Raw genomic sequence first — 17438 nt, 5'->3', positions numbered from 1 at the left:
GACAGAGACCATGCTGCCCTGCCTACAAAAGGGAACACCACCATACTGATCCCAGCAGCTCCTGGGAGCAAAGGTGCTCATTTGGCTGGGGGAAAACCTCCCTGGCCTCTCACTTGTTGCTGCCCCAGACCCTTAGCAGGATCCTACAAACTTCATGTGCAAGAGTGGATTCAGGGACTACAGGAGTGAAGACGGCACCAGGCTGCAGTGAAGTGATGGAGGTGACACTGAAGTCCTCCACTGAATCACTTTTGCCACAACAGACATAAAATAGGTGAAGAACTTAGGGTTATTACCTGTCCCACATCTTTTCTCAGCACCTTCCTCTTCCTCTTCTCCACATTCAGATTTAGGTTCCACCTTGTTGGACTGACTTTCATTGAAAATGGAGGAGGGAACGACTGAGCTATGGGATGAGATGGTGTGAACGATCCCAGCAGAGTGCTTTCCTCCTTGACCTGACAGAGAATGGCTATCTCCAAAGTTTGCTGAGGAAGAAGGACATGGGGAGGGAAGAAGAGGGTGAACATGGCCAGGCACCTGCTCTTTGCCATTCGTCATTTTGCCTGGCCATGTGTAAAAGATAGAAAATTTCTCAAAGAGGGAAACTCCCAAAGCACTGAGAAGCCTGACCAGGCAGTATCTGCCCTCAGGGGAATTTTGGCCGTGTGCTTTTGTTGCTGGGAAGGAGCAAATATAAAATACCTAGTGACATTAGACCTAGTTCTACTGGCTTATCCAGTTCTACTCGCTGTGGTTGAGGGACACAAGGGAACATCCTGATTATTTTCCCAGTCTCTGGCAGATATGAGCTTGCTTTGGCTGCACTCAGGGCTGGTAGAGGATGCATGTTACAAGCCACAGACTTTCACCCCAGAATTCTTCCACCAAGCTGGGGAACTGGCAGCTGTTAAAAGCATGGGCTTTCCATGGAGAATGAGGTCATGGAGAACTCAGGGTAGGTGTGCTGGACTCCCTGCTGTGTCTACACTCAGGACAGCCAATGCCAAATCCTTACTGTTGTCCTGGCCTGCTGGTTCCCCAGTCTTGGACTTTGTCTGCTCATCCTGCAGCCTTTTCTGGTTGTGACAGTACTCCAGCACTTCTGGGGGCAGCTTCTCACCCGGGGCACGCGGAGGCAGCAATAAGGTGTTGTGGCAATCATAGTCCTTCAGCATCCGCAGGATCTGTGCATATAGGGAAGAGAAGCCATATACAGATTGTATTTTTTGACCTCCATCACAAGAACAGACTCCTCAGCCAACCTGTCTTCTCCCTCATACCTTCCTCCCAACAACATGGACTATCCAAGCCTCTCCGTAGCTTGCCAGCAGAGCTGGCTAACCCTGAAATGCCACCAGGCTTTGTGCTGGGGACTGCCTCCATCTCCCTGGAACAAGCCTGGGAGCACTGGAGCACTGTGAAGCTATGGGACCATGCAATGGGGACCAGACCTTCACTCTCACCTGCTCCTCAGCAAGGTACTGCTGGTCAAACTCCAGTGAGTAAAACTCGATGGGGAACTCACACGGGTTCTTCACCACCACTGTCCCCTCCACCCCACGGCTGTGCGGCAGCAATGGTCCCAGCTCGAGTGCTGGGGGGCTGAACACCAGCTGTGGTTCCAGCCCATGCCCTGTGACCTGCAGCTGGAGGTGCTGGCTGCTCTGGCAAATGTTAATCTTCAGCTCACTTCTGTAGGACTTCTGAAGAGAGAAATGCAGAAAGCTCCTCTGTGAAGTCCCGGGTGACAGGGCCTCAAATTCCACCCTTGCCCCAAGGTCAGGGATGTTACCAGTACCTCTAAGGTGAATGGAAAATGGATATTAACTTATAGCAGAGGCTACAGCATCTGCATGCTGGTTCTGAGAAACTGGCATGAATCCTGGTGTGAAGTGTAACTGGATATTTGGGTATCAGACTACCAGATGTTTTCACCTAGTCATGAGGGAATGCAATGCTCATAAGAAAGGTTGTCATGGGTGGACTCAGCTCCCACAAGGTTCAGGGGCTGCTTCACCTCCTTCTTCAGGGTAATGTTGCCTAGACACAGTCCTGGCACTGCTGCATCAGGAAAACATCAGCTATATGAAAGAGGTAAATGAGCTCTCGCTGGCTGGAAGTAAGGGTCTTCCTTTCTGCTCAGTGCTTGGCTCTGGTCAAAGCCAGAGACAAGATGGTTACACCTCTACTAGCAATTAAAACATTCCCAGGACCTAGGCATGGAAGCACTTTTGTCCATGCTGTTACACACTGCCAGTTCCCAAGTCATGGTGGCCACATGCAAACTGCCTTTGGGAATGCTCCGTCATTTATGCTGACTCCTGAACTGCCTGGGAACATGCAGGCAGGCTGGGCCAGAGCCACAGGAACTGCTGGCAGCACACCACTACAGGTGACTGTCCTGCTGCACCCAGGACGGTGTCTGGTGGCTGTTTTGTCTGCTGGTACCAGCAGCAGGATTAGCCTAGATCGGCCTTTCCAGGGCTATCCCCTGTGAGTGCAGCAGCTGCTCTGCACAAGGGGGTTGCAGTCTGGAAATACACCCATGCAAGGGGGAAGATGAGGAGAAACAGGCAGATTTCCCACCATGCACCAAAAGGGAGCCACCCCGCAGTGCTCTCTGTGCAAGCTCCCTATTGGGATTTCAAAGTGCCTCTCAGAAGAGTGTGCTGCAGGGGAAACTGAGGCACAGTGGGTATGGGGCTTGCAGGAAGCTCCATGTGGAGGTAGACCTCCTCTCCTGCTCCCTGCACTGGGCTGTCATTACCACACTGCCCTGCCAGACCTCCTGAGGGTGACACCTGCTGATCTCACCTCTTCCATGGGTGAAAACCTGACTCGCACGTTGTATCGCTCTCCTGGAGCAAGGGCTCCAGCTGAGGGCAGCACCTCGAAGACACAGGGCTTGGCCTTCAACTCCTGAAGCAGCTTCCAACGCTTGCTCGCTGGCAAGTGTTTGTCCACCTGAGCACAGAAACCAATCATGTGAGGTTTCCTTGTTCCAAGGACTGACCCTTGGTTCCTGCAGTGCTCTGAGATACTGTCATGGTGCTGACAGCACCCACATCCAAATCAGCCACGGCCATCACTGGCCTAGAACTGGAGGGAGGACACATAGGCAGGGCATGCAGATAGGGAGGCACAGTCCTTGGAGAAGGAGGAATGGGTGAAGATGACAGAGAAGTGAAGCATCAGCTAGTGAAAAGGTTCAGGTGAACCAGCCTTACTCCGCATCCTCAAAAGCTTCCTCACACAAGCAGTAGGCACAAGTGCTCAGGCAGCCATAGGAGCACAAAAGGCATGAGAGGCTAAGAAAACGCAAGCAGCAATTTAAGTGTTACATGTTGTCTGTGCTTTACCTTCTTAAGAGGCTCATTCATGGTGATGAACCATTTACAGGGGATCTGGAACTGATTGTGAAGCTGGATAGTTTCTTCCTGGCACTGCCCACACTGGACAGCAGAGAACTCCAGTCTGTCCCTGGAGAGGCAGAGGGATGGCACAGTCACGTTGGCACGGAGGTGGATGTGAAACGTGGGGCCTCCTGCTACCTAGTGAAGGACAGAGCATCCAGCTGAGAGCCCAAGTGACACCTGCTGCTGTCCCCGACCTGCTGCCTGCCCCAAAAGGTGGTGCAAGCAACAGGGAGCTGAAGGACCACGCAGTACCTTGATGGGCAGAAGCACGTCCACCTCTCCCAGCTGCAGGTTGGCACTTTGTGGGTCAAAGCGCACTTCGAACGTCTCTGTCTCGCAGTAGGGCAGGTGCTTCACGCGGTCCAGCTCCACACTGAAACCTTAAACACATGGAAATAAAGCATCTGAGACACTCAAGCAACATGAACCATGTCATAAGCATGTTAAGACCATATGGGTGCCCTGGCTGGCAGCTCTGTGAAGGACCCTTTTGCATCTCTGGAGAAGCCTGCCACTCTTTCTCCCTTATCACCACACAAGGAGAAAGGGTTTTCACAGCCAGAATCCAAGATCCGCATGGTAAAAAGGAAACATGTCAGTTGAGGAGCTCAGGCAACTCTTACCAGGCATCCCAGGCAAGGATGCACAGACCTCTCCAAAAGAGAGTTTTTCCAACTGTGATTCCCCTATGCTGTGGTGTTCCCCAGAAAGCAACTTAGAGGAGACACCTGACCAATCCTCAGACACCATCAAGCAAGTCACTGATGGCATTGCAGCCTTACCTCAAGGCCTGTTCTGGGAGCCTACTTCACAGGCTACCTCACAGGTTGTTTCTCGATAAACGCTGAACAGAAGTGTTATGACATTAGGAACACTAAACAAAGCACTTCCAAATCACAGAGTCCATCTGTTTGCAACACAAGCCCACAGAGTGCACAAAGAAACTCCAATAATGCTCATGGTAGCCAAGGGCAGACGATGCTGAGAGGTGACCATGGTGACCAGCCCATCTAGTCTCTGCAAAAGGCAGTCACAGGAAGGCCAGGCCTCTGGGCACTGCTGGCCAGGAGAACTCAGGCTCTAAAGCACCAAGCAGGAGGTACTAAGGAAGAAAAAGCTGTACAAACAAGCACTCAAAAAAAACTCCCCATGCCCAGTGGCTCAAGTTAATCTGTCAGAGACAGCTCCTTCAAGCCCACATGAAGTCTCTCCAGCACTGGTTACCTGTGTCACACAGGACCCGGCCATCAGCGTGGAAGGACACAGAGAACTGCCCGGTGTTGGTGACCTTCACAATGTGCGTGTGTATGTTACCAAGGATGACATAGCCAAAGTCCAGGACATACTTGGGCAGCTCAGCTCTGAAAGAAGGAGAAAGGAGAGCCCTTAAACCACAGCCTGGCTACATTTCCAAGTGGATGGAAGATGAAAATAAGGTGGGTATTTCTGTATTTGCTGCTGTAAAAACTCTAGCCAGTGAAACCCAAGGCCTGACCACCTGGTAATAAGTCTTTGGTAAGTCACGGGGAGTGTAGGCCCTAGGTTTTATTAGCTACCAATGGGACCTTAACATAATATAAGTTTGTGCTGCTCCGCAACCAGATCTGTCCCCAGAGGAGCACCGGTAATGCAGTAATCAACACCTACAAGATTCATGGTAAGGTCCTTTTCCAGAGCAACCCCCACTTGAGAAAACACAAAACGGTCTGTTCTGCAGAGCATCTTCTTCCTGAATTGGAGCCTGTGGTGCCTGTGCCTCATCATGACGGAGCAAAAGGAAGGACCAAATTAGCTAGGTAAGCCCTACAGTCCCACCTGCATCCAATCCACTTGATTTAGGATTTGTCAAGCTAATACCTATGCAAGTCCCTGCTTTTTTTGCTTAGCATGATCCATTTGCTGAAAAAAGACGCCAGCTTTGAGTTGCCTCTTTCAGATCTGGTGTCATAGTTTTAGCTGGAATAGAGTTAATTTTCTTCACTGTAGCTAGTATAGTGCTGTGTTTTGGACTTAGTATAAGAGTAATATTGATAACACACTGATGTTTTAGTTGTTGCTGGGTAGTGCTTGTACTAGTCAAGGACTTTTCCAGCCTCCCATGCTCTGCCGGCTGCACAAGAAGCTGGGAGGGGAGGGGGCACAGCCAAGACAGCTGATCCAAACTGACCAAAGGGATATTCCATATCATATGATGTCACGCCCAGCATATTAACTGGGGGTAGTTAGCTGGGGGAAGGAGTGATAGCAGCTTGGGGACCAGCAGCGTTGGTTGGCAGGTGGTGAGCAGTTGCATCACTTATTTGTTTTTTTTCCCCTCCTCCCGAGGTGTCACCTCTTTCTCTCTCTCATTATTTTCCTTTTCGTTATATTATCATCATCACTGTTTTATTATCATTATTAAACTGTTCTTATTTCAACCCATGAGTTTTCTTTCTTTGGCCCTTCCGATTCTCTCCCTCATCCCACAGGGGTGGGGGGAGTGAGCGATCAGCTGCGTGGTGTTTAGTTGCTGACTGGGGCTAATCCATGACAGCTGGTCAGCAGGGATGGTGTCTGTGCTGTCTGGATGAGACTGATGGTCTGTACTGGACTCCCTCAGCTCTAAGAACAGAACCCGTCATCTGTGGTCATCTGAGCACCTCCAAAGCTCAGTGTGGCACTGTGGAGGTGAGGACACTCAGCTGCTCACATGGAGCATGTCAAAGCTATCAGGATGAGACCCCTTCTGAAGTCCCCTGCTATTCACAGATCTGCAGACACAAGAGGCTCTCAGGAGCAGGGGTGTGCCACTGGGTGTTACCCCTGGGGTGTGTGGAAATAGGGTATGGAAGGACCCACTAACTTGAGAAGCCTCCGACGAGCACGCTGGTCAAAGGCAGTGCCCTCTAGGGGACCAGAGGTGAAAGCTTTCTGCTGCTCCAGGGCATGTTCCTCTACCAGCATCTCCTCCATCTGCATCTGCAGCCGAGTGTGGAACTGAGGAAAGCAAAGATGATGGCTGGTTAGCAGAGGCCCTTCCCAAGGGAATGGCTTGTCTCTAAAAGAGGATCGCATCCTTCTCTTGTTGAGAGGGGTGATGGGGTCCTCCTCTCTCACTGCTCAGTGCCTGTGACACCTCTTGCTCTCTTAGACAGGACCTTATCTGAAGGGAAATGAACCCCAGCATCTTCCCCTGCCCCGTCACTGTTATAAAAGTTGATCTGGCCAGACAAACAGACAGACAAGCCAGGAACCTTCCAGTGCTTCAGCCGAGGGCTGGCCTGCCCCCAGCCACTGCCAAGGCAGCTTGGACAAAAGCTCTCTCCAAAAGGGAACCACGATAAAGCTGGTGCCTCTTGGAGATGAACACAGACAGCATGGTCCCAGAGTGCAGTCAGGCTGTTACTATTAAGCTCTGTAAACCTAGAAGGGCTTGGATTGTGAGCAACAGACACCCCAGAAATGACCTGCATCTCCATCAAAGTACCATAAATCCGATCACTTGAGCATGGTCTTCAGGGTCTCTTTGTGGGGTAGCCAGGAATTTGGTGCATCTATGGGAGGGACAACTACCAGAAGCGGGCAGCCCTGTGGGAAATGCTGAATTGATGCACGATCACAGCCAGGTGAGGGCTGGGAGGTCCCATGTGCCAGCAGGGTACCAGGGTGCAAGGGCCCAAGTCACACAGCAGGAGGGTGGCATGTGCCAAAGGGGACAGCAGCTGTTCTCACCACAGTGTCCAACTCGTCCGTGGGTGGCTCTGTGGCCACAGCCTCCCCAAGACCAACTGCTTCATCTCTCTGGCTGTCATTTTCCATCTTTTCTTTTGCCTCTTTGAGGATCTTCTCATATTTCTCATTGCCTGCAAGAAGAGAATATCCACAGATAGACATGTGAGTGCAGTGCCATTCCTATTCAAGCTGGGAAGCCCCATTCCCCAGATGCTGGCCTCTCCCAGAAACATACTCTTCAAGCAATCTATGGAAAGTGGATGTTGCTGTTCCTGTATGAATCCTGGTGTTTACTCCCACCTGTCTTCCTCCCCGCATAGAAGCATCTCATCCCCTGCAATGTGATGCAAATCCAACCCTGCCAAAATCCCTGCCAGCTGGCATTACAGCTTTCCCAAGAGTTTCTGTCTAGCCATCATCTTTCCAGGGTGCCAACAGATAATGCTGGCAAACTCTGCAGGATGGATCCTGGGGCAAAGCCCACATGGGCTTCTAGAGAGTCAGGAAGCAAACAAAGGGCTGAGCATTGGTCTGACATCCCTGAAACCTCCAGGCTTGGTTGAGGTGGGAGTGAGATGCCCTATGGGCATATGACATGGGGAAAAAAAAACAGGGGACCTTCCTGGAGAGCAGACAGGCAGTGCTCACCTTTGATGATCCTGGGAAGGTCCAAGTAGATCCTGGGAAAGCTCCCCTCTCCTTTCAGGGAGATCTCTTCTGGCTCCAGGTGACCCACTTGGATCTGGAAGGTCCTGCAGAAGACTCCAGGCACTCCTGGCAGGTAATAGACTTTCAGCACTTGCTCTTTGCCAGGTCCAATGTAACCCTGCAGGGCACAGGAGAGGAGGGAGGGAATGCAACCAAAGAGGGTTTGGTGGAGGGATGGCTCAGGCAATAGACACGCTGAGAAGAAAAGGCAGGTTCTCAAAGATAAGAAAGATCAGACACCATCACTTTCTAGCTTTCTTGTACCCAAAAGCTCAAGTCTCCTACACCAAGATGCAGCACGTCCTCCAGAGGGCTTGTAGAGATGCATTCCCACAGCACAGACTGCCCTTTACTCAGCATGAGCACAGCTCTTCTGCTAACAATGTTTACTCTCTGAGCATGAGCCAGACTGAACAAATAAAAACTCTTGCCAGCCACTATGGAAGTCTGAGTGAAGCGCCCATGCTCTCAGCAGGGCCAGCAGCTCCTGTCACAGCACCGTCAGCGGTTTCCAGGCTGGTGTTGAGGGGCCTGACCCCTTATTAATGACCCCAACCAAACATTTTCTGCCTGCATGGTTACACCGAGGGTGTCCGAACCCATCCAGACTCAGTGACCTGCACACATACATCTCCGGAAATGCTGGAGCACAGAATAGGACAAGATCCAGGGAAGAAGGTGCTGCCGGGAAGAGCATCTCCTCTCCAGGCTTCCAGATGGGCTGTCCAAGCCCCAGGCTGGGCTCACGCCAGCCAAGTCAAGAGCAAATACAAGCAGACAGCAACACAGCTCTGGGTGACAGGACACAGCTGCAGCTCTTCTCAGCTCACCCTCTGCATGCTAGGCTGAATCCTCAGCTCCCTGCTCCCTTCCACACTGCAGGGAGAAGTTGCCAAGCAGGACGGATCCTGCCACTTTTTCTCCTGAGCCCTTCTTCTAGTACAGAACACAGCTGCAGCAAAAGTGAGCCCTGCCAACCTGCCAGGGCCGACGACACAGCAACAGCTGTGCGGGTCCAAGCAGAACTGTGTCTTTGGAAGCTCACAGGAAAAGGGCATCAGTGCATCATCCCTTGTAGGAGACAGGCATGAGGAAACGTGAAAGCCATTTGGCTTCCTCTTCCCATTGCAAAAAGAGACAAAGATAGGAACACTGCTTCACTTCAAAGACATCGATGCAGGACTGAGAAGCTGGGATGGTGGGATGCTGCAAACTCCTCTCCTTGTTCCTCCCTTGCCCCCCTCACTGCCCCGCAAGGCTGCTGCAGAACAGCAAAGCTGGAGGAGTGAGGGACTGGTACAGGGGCTGTTACAATTCCTGGCAAGGAAGCTTCATGCCCAAGCAAGAGAGTATTTAAGTCTCACCTGGTTAGTGCTGGCAGGGGAGAGGCAGGGTTTATTAAGGCCAGGGACAAGGAGTAAATCCTGTCAGATCACACAACCTGGGTAAGATGACTCTCAGAAGAGCCTGCACCATCTGGCTCCAGTGTCCGCAGAACCAGAGAGCTCAGCTGGGTCCAGAGAGCTACCAAAGCACTCAAGCCTCCTGCCAGTGGTTGCTAAAGGACAGCAGAGCCACCCGCTGGCAAAGGCTATTAAGGGACTCTATTAGGACCACATCTGCTTGACTGTCTCTGCCCCCCAGCAGCAATTGCTTACAGCCCTGACTCTCCTGGCTACATTTGTGCGTTTTTTCTTGGTGTGGTTGCCTCTGCCTCACCCCCCCAACCCTCTCCTGGGTAGCCTGACAACAGAGGGCCAAGGTTAATCACTTGTGCTACCTTTGTACTCACCGTGCTGGGCACGACCAGGGGCACACCGGGCAGAGGGCTGTCTGCAGAAGCAGTGCTAGGGCTTAGCACCATGTAGGTAAATCCCAGCTTCCCGCTGTTCTGCAGGGTGACCTGTGCTTCAGTGACTTCGTTAAACAGCTGAAGAGAGGACAGAGGAGTGGGAAGTTGAAGACACAGGCCTGATACTGGGAATCTCCTTCTGCTTTCATTGGGATGAGAGCAAATGAACACAATGCAGGAGAGAGGCAGAGGAGCTACGGGCACGTGTCTCTTTCAAGTTAACCTGGGGAAGCCACAGCCACAGGGTACCTCTTATTCCTACGTAGGAACAGATATTTGTGGCAGCATGCAAAGGAGCAATACCAACCACATAAAGATCAATGATAAAGAAACCAAGGAGGATAGAAGCCCTCTGCACTTTAATATGTCATCTAACAGCCAGCTGAAACAAAGGAGGAGACATCAAGACATTGCAGAAGAAAAGGCATCTGCATACAAGTATTTACAGAGCTTGCAGTGACAGCAAAACGGGAGATGGATAGCATAACATGCACAAGGCCAACAGCTGGAAATATCTGTGGGGTTTTTAACCAAAAAGGAGTAAAGCAGGGATCATTCTGGGACATTCTCTCCAGTTACAGTTACTAGAGGCCGAAGTTAACTTTGGCCCTGGTTTATTTTATTAATTAATCGAGAGCATTAAAAGAAAGCATCTCCTTGGACCCCAGGCTTTAAGGAACAGATCAATGGATGGATGTCTCAGGGCATGTCCCTCTGGAGATCAGCACTGGGATCCTGCCTGCCCAGGAGGCAGAGTTAGTAACCTCGAAGGGAGGAATTCCCAACTTTAGTGGGCTGGGGGTAGAGATGGCTATTAAAAAACAGCTTGGATGCAGGAAGTATCATGCAAAGGTTGTACTTCCAAGCCATATAGTTGATGAAGTAGCTGGGAATGGGAGAGAGCCCTAGACCTAGGTGGACAGCAACCCACCAGTGATGGTTTCAAGGACCTCTGCCAAGAAAAATGCATGGTACCTGCAGCCCGCAGTTGATCTCTGTGATGTCTAGGAGGTAGTCGATGAGCGAAGCCTCCCCGCTCAGTGTGATCTCGTAGGTCGGGCCTCCCTCCACCCTGCACAGTGCCATGACACGGGCAACAATGTTTGCATGGCCAAAGAAGGTGAATGTGACCCGCTGGCTCTCGCCCGGCTGCAGCACACCGTACAGCGGCATGATGTCAAAAACCTGGAGTTATGGGAGGAGAGATCAAGATGTCGAGCATCAAAGGCGATGCAGAAGAGCATTCATGGCTTGGAGCAAAGGACAAACATGACTGGAGGGGTCTCTTCCTCAAACACATGGGAAAATCATCCTAATCTTGTCATGCATCCATTACGCTTTCCAGTAGAGGAACCATGGGAAAAATTGATTAATGAATTAATTAATACACTACATGAAAGTAATTTGGGAGGTCTCCTGGCAGCAAGAAATTCTCTCCACTGCAGGACTTGCCTTTAAAACCACCTTTTACTGCCTTTAGAAAAACACAAGACTCAGAGGTGAGAGCCCTTGGAGCTGAGGGGAGGACTCCAGCCCAACTCATCTGACTCGTGACATTTTTCACTCTCTCTCTGATTTGCATGCTGATCTCTCTTAAGTTGCTACAGCAAAAGCTACTGCAGAAATTTCCTATGAACCACTTGATTAGTAACAAGATGAACAATGCCCTCTGTAAGTGGTGCACAGGTAGTGTCCTTGGTCAGCCCTACAACATGTCCCACATGGGCTTTCCAATGACCAGCTGCTTCAGCAGTGCTGTGTGACATGCTTGGAGGGGTGAGGCCACTCTGTGAGCAGCCCTGAGGGCCACCAGGCGAGTGGGGGCTATACTAGAAATGCGGAATCAAGACAGATTCCCACTTACCTCCTCCACGCCCAAGGCGAGGGGCTCTGCCTCTATAAACTGCATCAATTCCTTGATCCTCACTGGACTCAGAGGCTCCACAGCACCTTCCAGCTCCACAGCACCGGATGGTAGCAGCTGGAAAACAAGCACCATGAACTGCAGTAAGCAGCTGGTTGGTCTGGATGAGACCACTCTGCTGCAGGATCCACCACCTCGTCAAGCCAGGAGCAGCTGAGATGGGACCTGGCTGTAAATCAAGTAGGGGTATGTCTATGCCATCAGTTGACCGTGGGTTCAAGCCCACCAACAAATGACACATGGGCTCCATTGGCACTTCCTACACCCAAACTTGCACGAGGAAGCTGGGTATGTCCAGCACTCAGTCCTGGCAGAGACCTCAAGGGCATTGTGCACCCTTGCGCCACTCCAGCTTCACTCACTCCTGCCCAAGGAACACGCTAAGAAGCCCATGCCTGGACAGTTGAGGTTTTCTGTGACAAAAATAGGAACACAACTGCAAGTGAGATGTGTTAAAACCAGGAAGATAAAGACTTATAAAGTGCTCAGCACAACTATCCCATTTCAGATGGTACTTAGGTTTCATCTTGTGCACTCATCAGTTCTGGAGAGATGAGGATCTCCACTGGGCTGGTGTTCTCCGCTGGCGCCTTCCTGAAGGCAGCCAAGATGTTTTTCTGCCTTGCAGCAGCTGAGACCTGGTGTTTAACCTCAGAGGTGCCGTCTTTCAAAAGGAGCCTCATTCCTGGGCTTCTGACCCCTATTTATAAATGTGGGCTTTGTGATTGGTCTTGAAATTTAAGAATAGCTGCTTCTTCAGTAACATGAAGAAGTGCTTTGTGCTGTGGCCTTGACTTCAGCAAAATCTGCAAGAATATTCTTCTTCTCCCCAGTAGACAAAGCACTGGGGATGGAAGAGTTTTCTCACATTTTGATACTTTTTTCTGTTGTCTTCACATTTTCAAACCTAGCAAAGCTTTGCCAAGTATATATTCCCAAAGATGCTAACACACATCTTTCCTAGGCCTATACTCTCCCACCTCCCCAGGGAGGTTATATGGATATTGCCTTGATGAAGTGACACAAGCAGAAGATGAAACTGCAATCCAGATGTAGCCTTTGAAGCAATTTTAGATTCTACTTAGCCAGGTCCGCTTGTATTTCCCTGGTTTATTTGTGCATACATGGCAACAAAGCAGGAAATAATGATGATTTCACGCGTCTCTCCAAAAACGCTGGGCCACACTATTCTTTACATCTACAGAGTATCATTTCTTCTGATTCAGAAAAAAAGGTGTAGAGTTATAACATTAAAATTGACAATATTTGAATGTGAGCAGGTGCAACACCTCTTCTTGAACTTAATGCCAACACTGGCACTTTCAAACTCTTGTGCTCTTACATCTTTTTTTTATTGCCCCAGGAGCAGCCTCTGTCCCACATGATGCAGAACAAGGTGCCAGCTCCCACTAGTAGCAAGGTCAAGCTCCAAAGCAGTGAGGTTCACCAGGAAGGTCAGCAGCTCAGAGGTCATTTTCAAAGCCAGGAGGAAGAGACAGTGACTTTGTCTGCAGAGCCTTGTTTTATATAAGGCATCTCTGTGGCCGTCACTGCAATACCAGGTCTTGGGGGAAGGCAGAGTGTGAAAATGGGTGGCTCTAGCTGGGGTTGAGAAAGTGGAACATGGAGATCAGTACTTGGCATGGCTTGATACAGGACAAAAACTGGAAACCTTTACAACATGATGCAGATAAAAGCCTCATTTCATGTTGTAAAAAAACGAAACAAAGAAAAAAATCCCAAACTCAATGTAGATCAAGGGAACCGGAGTGGGCTTCTTCAAGCAAAACTATCCTATTCCTCCCTCCCCAGAAGCTCCGTGTCCAGCCACTGGCTCTGCTGCCATTCCTGCTCTCAGGGCATGAGATAGCAGGACAGAAAAAAGCGGGGTTGGCACAAACATGGCTTTTGGTGGCAAGCTGGGGGAGGCAAAACAGACAGTAGGCATACAAGAAAATCTACCTCTCTTTCCAGAGAGTCTTTTGCATCTGCTGGCTCTTGGGCAAGATCCCCCACTGCTCCCAGGACTTTGGCTGGCTCCTCCACACCTCCACCCCTGGAGCTGCTCTTTGCAGACACTGACCACTCCAACCAGGCTCCCTCCTCCTTCAGCGGTTGGGGCTTGTTGAAAAATTTAGGTGCTGGAAGACTGAACCTGAAAAAGAACATAGCTTTAGTCACAGACCTGCAGTAGGAGAAAGGGAAGCCTGCACGAGCAGCTCCTTGGCAGGATGTGGCCCCTGGGTGGGCACTGGTGGTGTGAGCTTGGTGATGAGTCTGACCCAGTAGCTCTAAAACCAGGATGGAGCAGGCCAATGCTTGGGGCTTCCCAGGAACAATATGCCCCACTGCTGATACAGCAGTGGTGCAGGCAGCTAGCAACCAGTTGCCACAAGAAATGGAAGAGGACAGAGGTGAACACATTGTGGGGAGGCAAAAAGCATAACAGGAAAGGAAAAGATAGAAAAACTGCACAAAAAGGTGAGACCGAGATGCAAAGGGGCAGACCCGGACAGCGATAAGCCAGTACAGACCCATCAGTGCCCTCCTGAAAGCACCCACCGCCGCAGACTGTGCCTTCCCACCCAGGGGGCCAAAATAAGAAATCCTGCAGCTCTACCACATATTTATCCTGAGTATTTCCCCTGACACTTACCCGCAGCGTAGTTTAGTACAAGCAAGAGGCAATGCTGGTGGCTTTCTCTAAGTGAGGTCAGGGAGGAGCAAGGATGGAGCCCACACCCTGCTGTACCCTGACCGGACAGAGTCCAGCATGGCTCAGGGGCACCCACAGAGCCCATCACGGGTCACCCTGGCACATGCAAGGCCACCAGCAACATGGAAAGACACATCAAACAATTCCACGCAGAGACTCACAATAAAACAGCCCATTGACCCCTGATGAGCACCAGAGCAGCAGTTATTAGTACTTTGGGGAAGGAAGTTTTGGTCATATTTAATCAATATACAGCAAATATTGACGACAAGATTCATATCTCTGCTGTGCTGAAGGTATTCCCCCATGCAAAACAATGGCTCTAACTCCAACTCTCACTAAAAGGGCAGCAGCTTTGCTGAAAGAAGCTTATAGCCGATGTGGCGCTTACTGATGGCATGATTACCTCCCCAACAGTTTCTAAATGCAAACTATCTTAGAATCAATTTGGCAAATCATTTAGCAAAGCAGTTCAACAGCTTATTTATAAACAGAACTGAATTTACAGTTTGACCAACATCTATCATCAATGACATAGACAGTGGGATTGAAAGCACCCTCGGCAAGTTTGCAGACGACACCAAGCTGAGCTGTGCAGTTGACACACCAGAAGGATGGGATGCCATCCAGAGGGACCTGGACAAGCTGGAGAGGTGGGCCTGTGAGAACCTCATGAGGTTCAACATGGCCAAGTACAGGGTTCTGCATCCAGGTCCAGGCAACCCCCAATATCAGTACAGGCTGGGGGGATGAATGAATTGAGAGCAGCCCTGTGGAGGAGGACTTGGAGGTACCGGTGAATGAAAAGCTGAACATGAGCCAACAGGGTGCGCTTACAGCCCAGAAGTCCAACTGTATCCTGGGCTGCATCAAAAGAAGCAAGGCCAGCAGGTCGAGGGAGGTGATTCTGCCCTTCCGCTCTGCTCTGGTGTGACCCTACCTGGAGTGCTGTGTCCACCTCTGGAACCCTCAGCACAGGAAGGACATGGAGCTGTTGTAGTGGGTCCAGAGGGTGGCCACAAAAATGATCCAAGGGCTGGAGCAGCTCTCCTTGAGGAAAGGCTGAGAGAATCAAGGTTGTTGAGAAGAGGAAGAGGGAGAGAAGGCTGCAGGGAGACTTTATTGCAGCCTTTCAGTACTTAAAGGGGGACTATAGGAAAGATGGGGGCAATCTCTTTAGCAAGGCCTATTGTGACAGGACATGGGGTAATGGTTTTAATCTAAAGGAGCGTAGAATTAGACTGGATATAAAGAAGGAATTTTTACAACGACGGTGGTGAAACACTGACACAGGCTGCCCAGGGAGGTGGTAGATGCCCCATCCCAGGAAACATTCCAGGTCAGGTTGGACGGGGCTCTGAGCAACCTGATCTAGTATGTCCCTGCTCACTGCAGGGGGGTTGGACCAGACTCTAAAGGTCCCTTCCAACCTAAACCATTCTATGATTCTATCAGTAAATAATATGGTTTAACATTTTCAAACAGTCCCAGGCAACTCACATTACATTGCCTGTTTTAAATGGCAGCAGGTACTCTGCTCATATTTCTACTGCCACATGGAGGACACATTTGAACCACGCCTGCCTGTCACCATGGCTATTTGTAAGTGTTCCCCATAGTCAAACAAGACAGATTTTTCACAGCAACCTGGATGGTTCATTCCCAGCAGGGAATTCAGTGCCTTTAATGATGTGCTCCCAAATGAGTATTTGTCTTTAGCTTTGTAACTTATTATCTAAGGCTGGTTTTCATTTCTGGCTTAGAGGCTCTGCTCTTCATAAGCCCAGGAGATCCCACCCAACTTGTCCTTCTTCCAACCACATGCAAGAACAAGGCTTGGCCCAGGTGAGCTCCTCTGCAGCCCTCCTGTGCCTGCTACAGGGACCCCATGGGGGAGCCTGAGCAAGACCTTGGTATTGTCCATGTGGAAAAGCAAAGCAGGACTAGAAGGGACGAAGGCATTTGCTTGTCCCTGAAGAGCATCGCCTATCTCCAGTCCCATCTGCACAACCTTTGCTCCTCTCAGCTGAGGCACCTTAATATGTGTCAGAGTGCATCACTGTGTGACTGAACTGCTCAACTCCTCCAGCAGCTGCTAACTTGGACATGTGGAAAAGGATGAAATAAATACACCTCAGCTGTGACAATGGTGCCTCTGGGCAGCCTGCAGCTGAACACTACTTCTCCCAGATTATAAGGGAGATGCCTGCAGCATAGGGGTACAAATATCCAAGGCCAAGAGCACCTTGAACCGCTCCAGCTATGCACCAGTCCATGCACCAGTTCAGCACATGAGTCTGGCCATTATCACAGCGGCTGTCCCAAAACTGCAAGCTGTGATCCATCCTAGTGAGGAAATGAAAGTGTGGCTCTTAGAGCTGCTTGTGATAAATACTGTGGGTTAATAACAACTGCTGAGGAGAGGTAAACCCCCGAGATGGAAAATCCATAATGATTTATTAAATTACCCTTAGTTTTATAGAATGTTTGAGGCAACTTCAAGGGACTGCAGTGCCTAGACAACAACAATATTTTTCACTCTAAAGTAGAAGCCCTCTGGGACCTGGTGCTGAGAGATGATGTGATTAGTGAGTCCGGCTGCAGAGAAGCGCGAAGCACAGTGAGGGACTTTTTCCGATGGGGGAAAGTCAAAATAAATAACACAAAGTGTAACGTGAAAAGGAAGGGAGCGAGGAACCCAAGGTGTCAATAGAAAGCTGACCTCTGGAACAAGAGTGCTTGTTCTAAGACAACGGGGTTACCTTAAAAAAGGAAAAGGAAAGGGAAGATAATGAGATGTTCAGCATCAGCCAAGACTTCAGGCAGCTCTTTCTCTGATGTGAATCAGGACTTTCTGGACATCCTCCAGCACCTTCAGGCCAAGGGTTGTGAACACAGGGAGGAAAACAAAGAGCAGAAAGCAGTTCCTCCACCTGCAGAGAGGACCCATCCCAAACCAGAGGGGCCAAAGGGCTGTGGAAGTGCCTCCATCAGCATCATGGAGCTGAGACAAGGAGCATCCTGACATAAGCAGGTCAGCCAGGAGCTGGAGGAGCTGAAAGCAAGCTGTTAACTCCTCTGGGTCTGTATCACCCAAACAGGCCACCC

The 17438-nt window shown here is 50.3% G+C and overlaps 1 protein-coding gene across 1 annotated transcript in view; it reads right to left on the bottom strand.

Moving 5' to 3' along the window:
• The window catches only part of HYDIN (HYDIN axonemal central pair apparatus protein), a 149758-nt gene that overhangs the window by 39227 nt on the left and 93093 nt on the right, over positions 1-17438 (bottom strand). The window contains exons 23-36 of the mRNA XM_064459217.1: positions 13577-13769; positions 11555-11671; positions 10666-10875; positions 9631-9768; positions 7779-7956; positions 7131-7261; positions 6262-6395; positions 4644-4780; positions 3672-3799; positions 3363-3554; positions 2818-2967; positions 1467-1706; positions 1019-1187; positions 297-488 (exon numbers count right to left, since the gene is read on the bottom strand). Coding sequence (XP_064315287.1) covers positions 297-488; positions 1019-1187; positions 1467-1706; positions 2818-2967; positions 3363-3554; positions 3672-3799; positions 4644-4780; positions 6262-6395; positions 7131-7261; positions 7779-7956; positions 9631-9768; positions 10666-10875; positions 11555-11671; positions 13577-13769 — 2309 coding nt within the window. The remainder of the gene's footprint in view (positions 1-296; positions 489-1018; positions 1188-1466; positions 1707-2817; positions 2968-3362; positions 3555-3671; positions 3800-4643; positions 4781-6261; positions 6396-7130; positions 7262-7778; positions 7957-9630; positions 9769-10665; positions 10876-11554; positions 11672-13576; positions 13770-17438) is intronic.

This window comes from Phalacrocorax carbo, chromosome 8 (assembly GCF_963921805.1).
Source record: "Phalacrocorax carbo chromosome 8, bPhaCar2.1, whole genome shotgun sequence".
Classification (NCBI taxonomy): Eukaryota; Metazoa; Chordata; class Aves; order Suliformes; family Phalacrocoracidae; genus Phalacrocorax; species Phalacrocorax carbo.
Note: the sequence above shows the minus strand (reverse complement) of the source record. Positions and strands in the feature narration are given on the sequence as shown.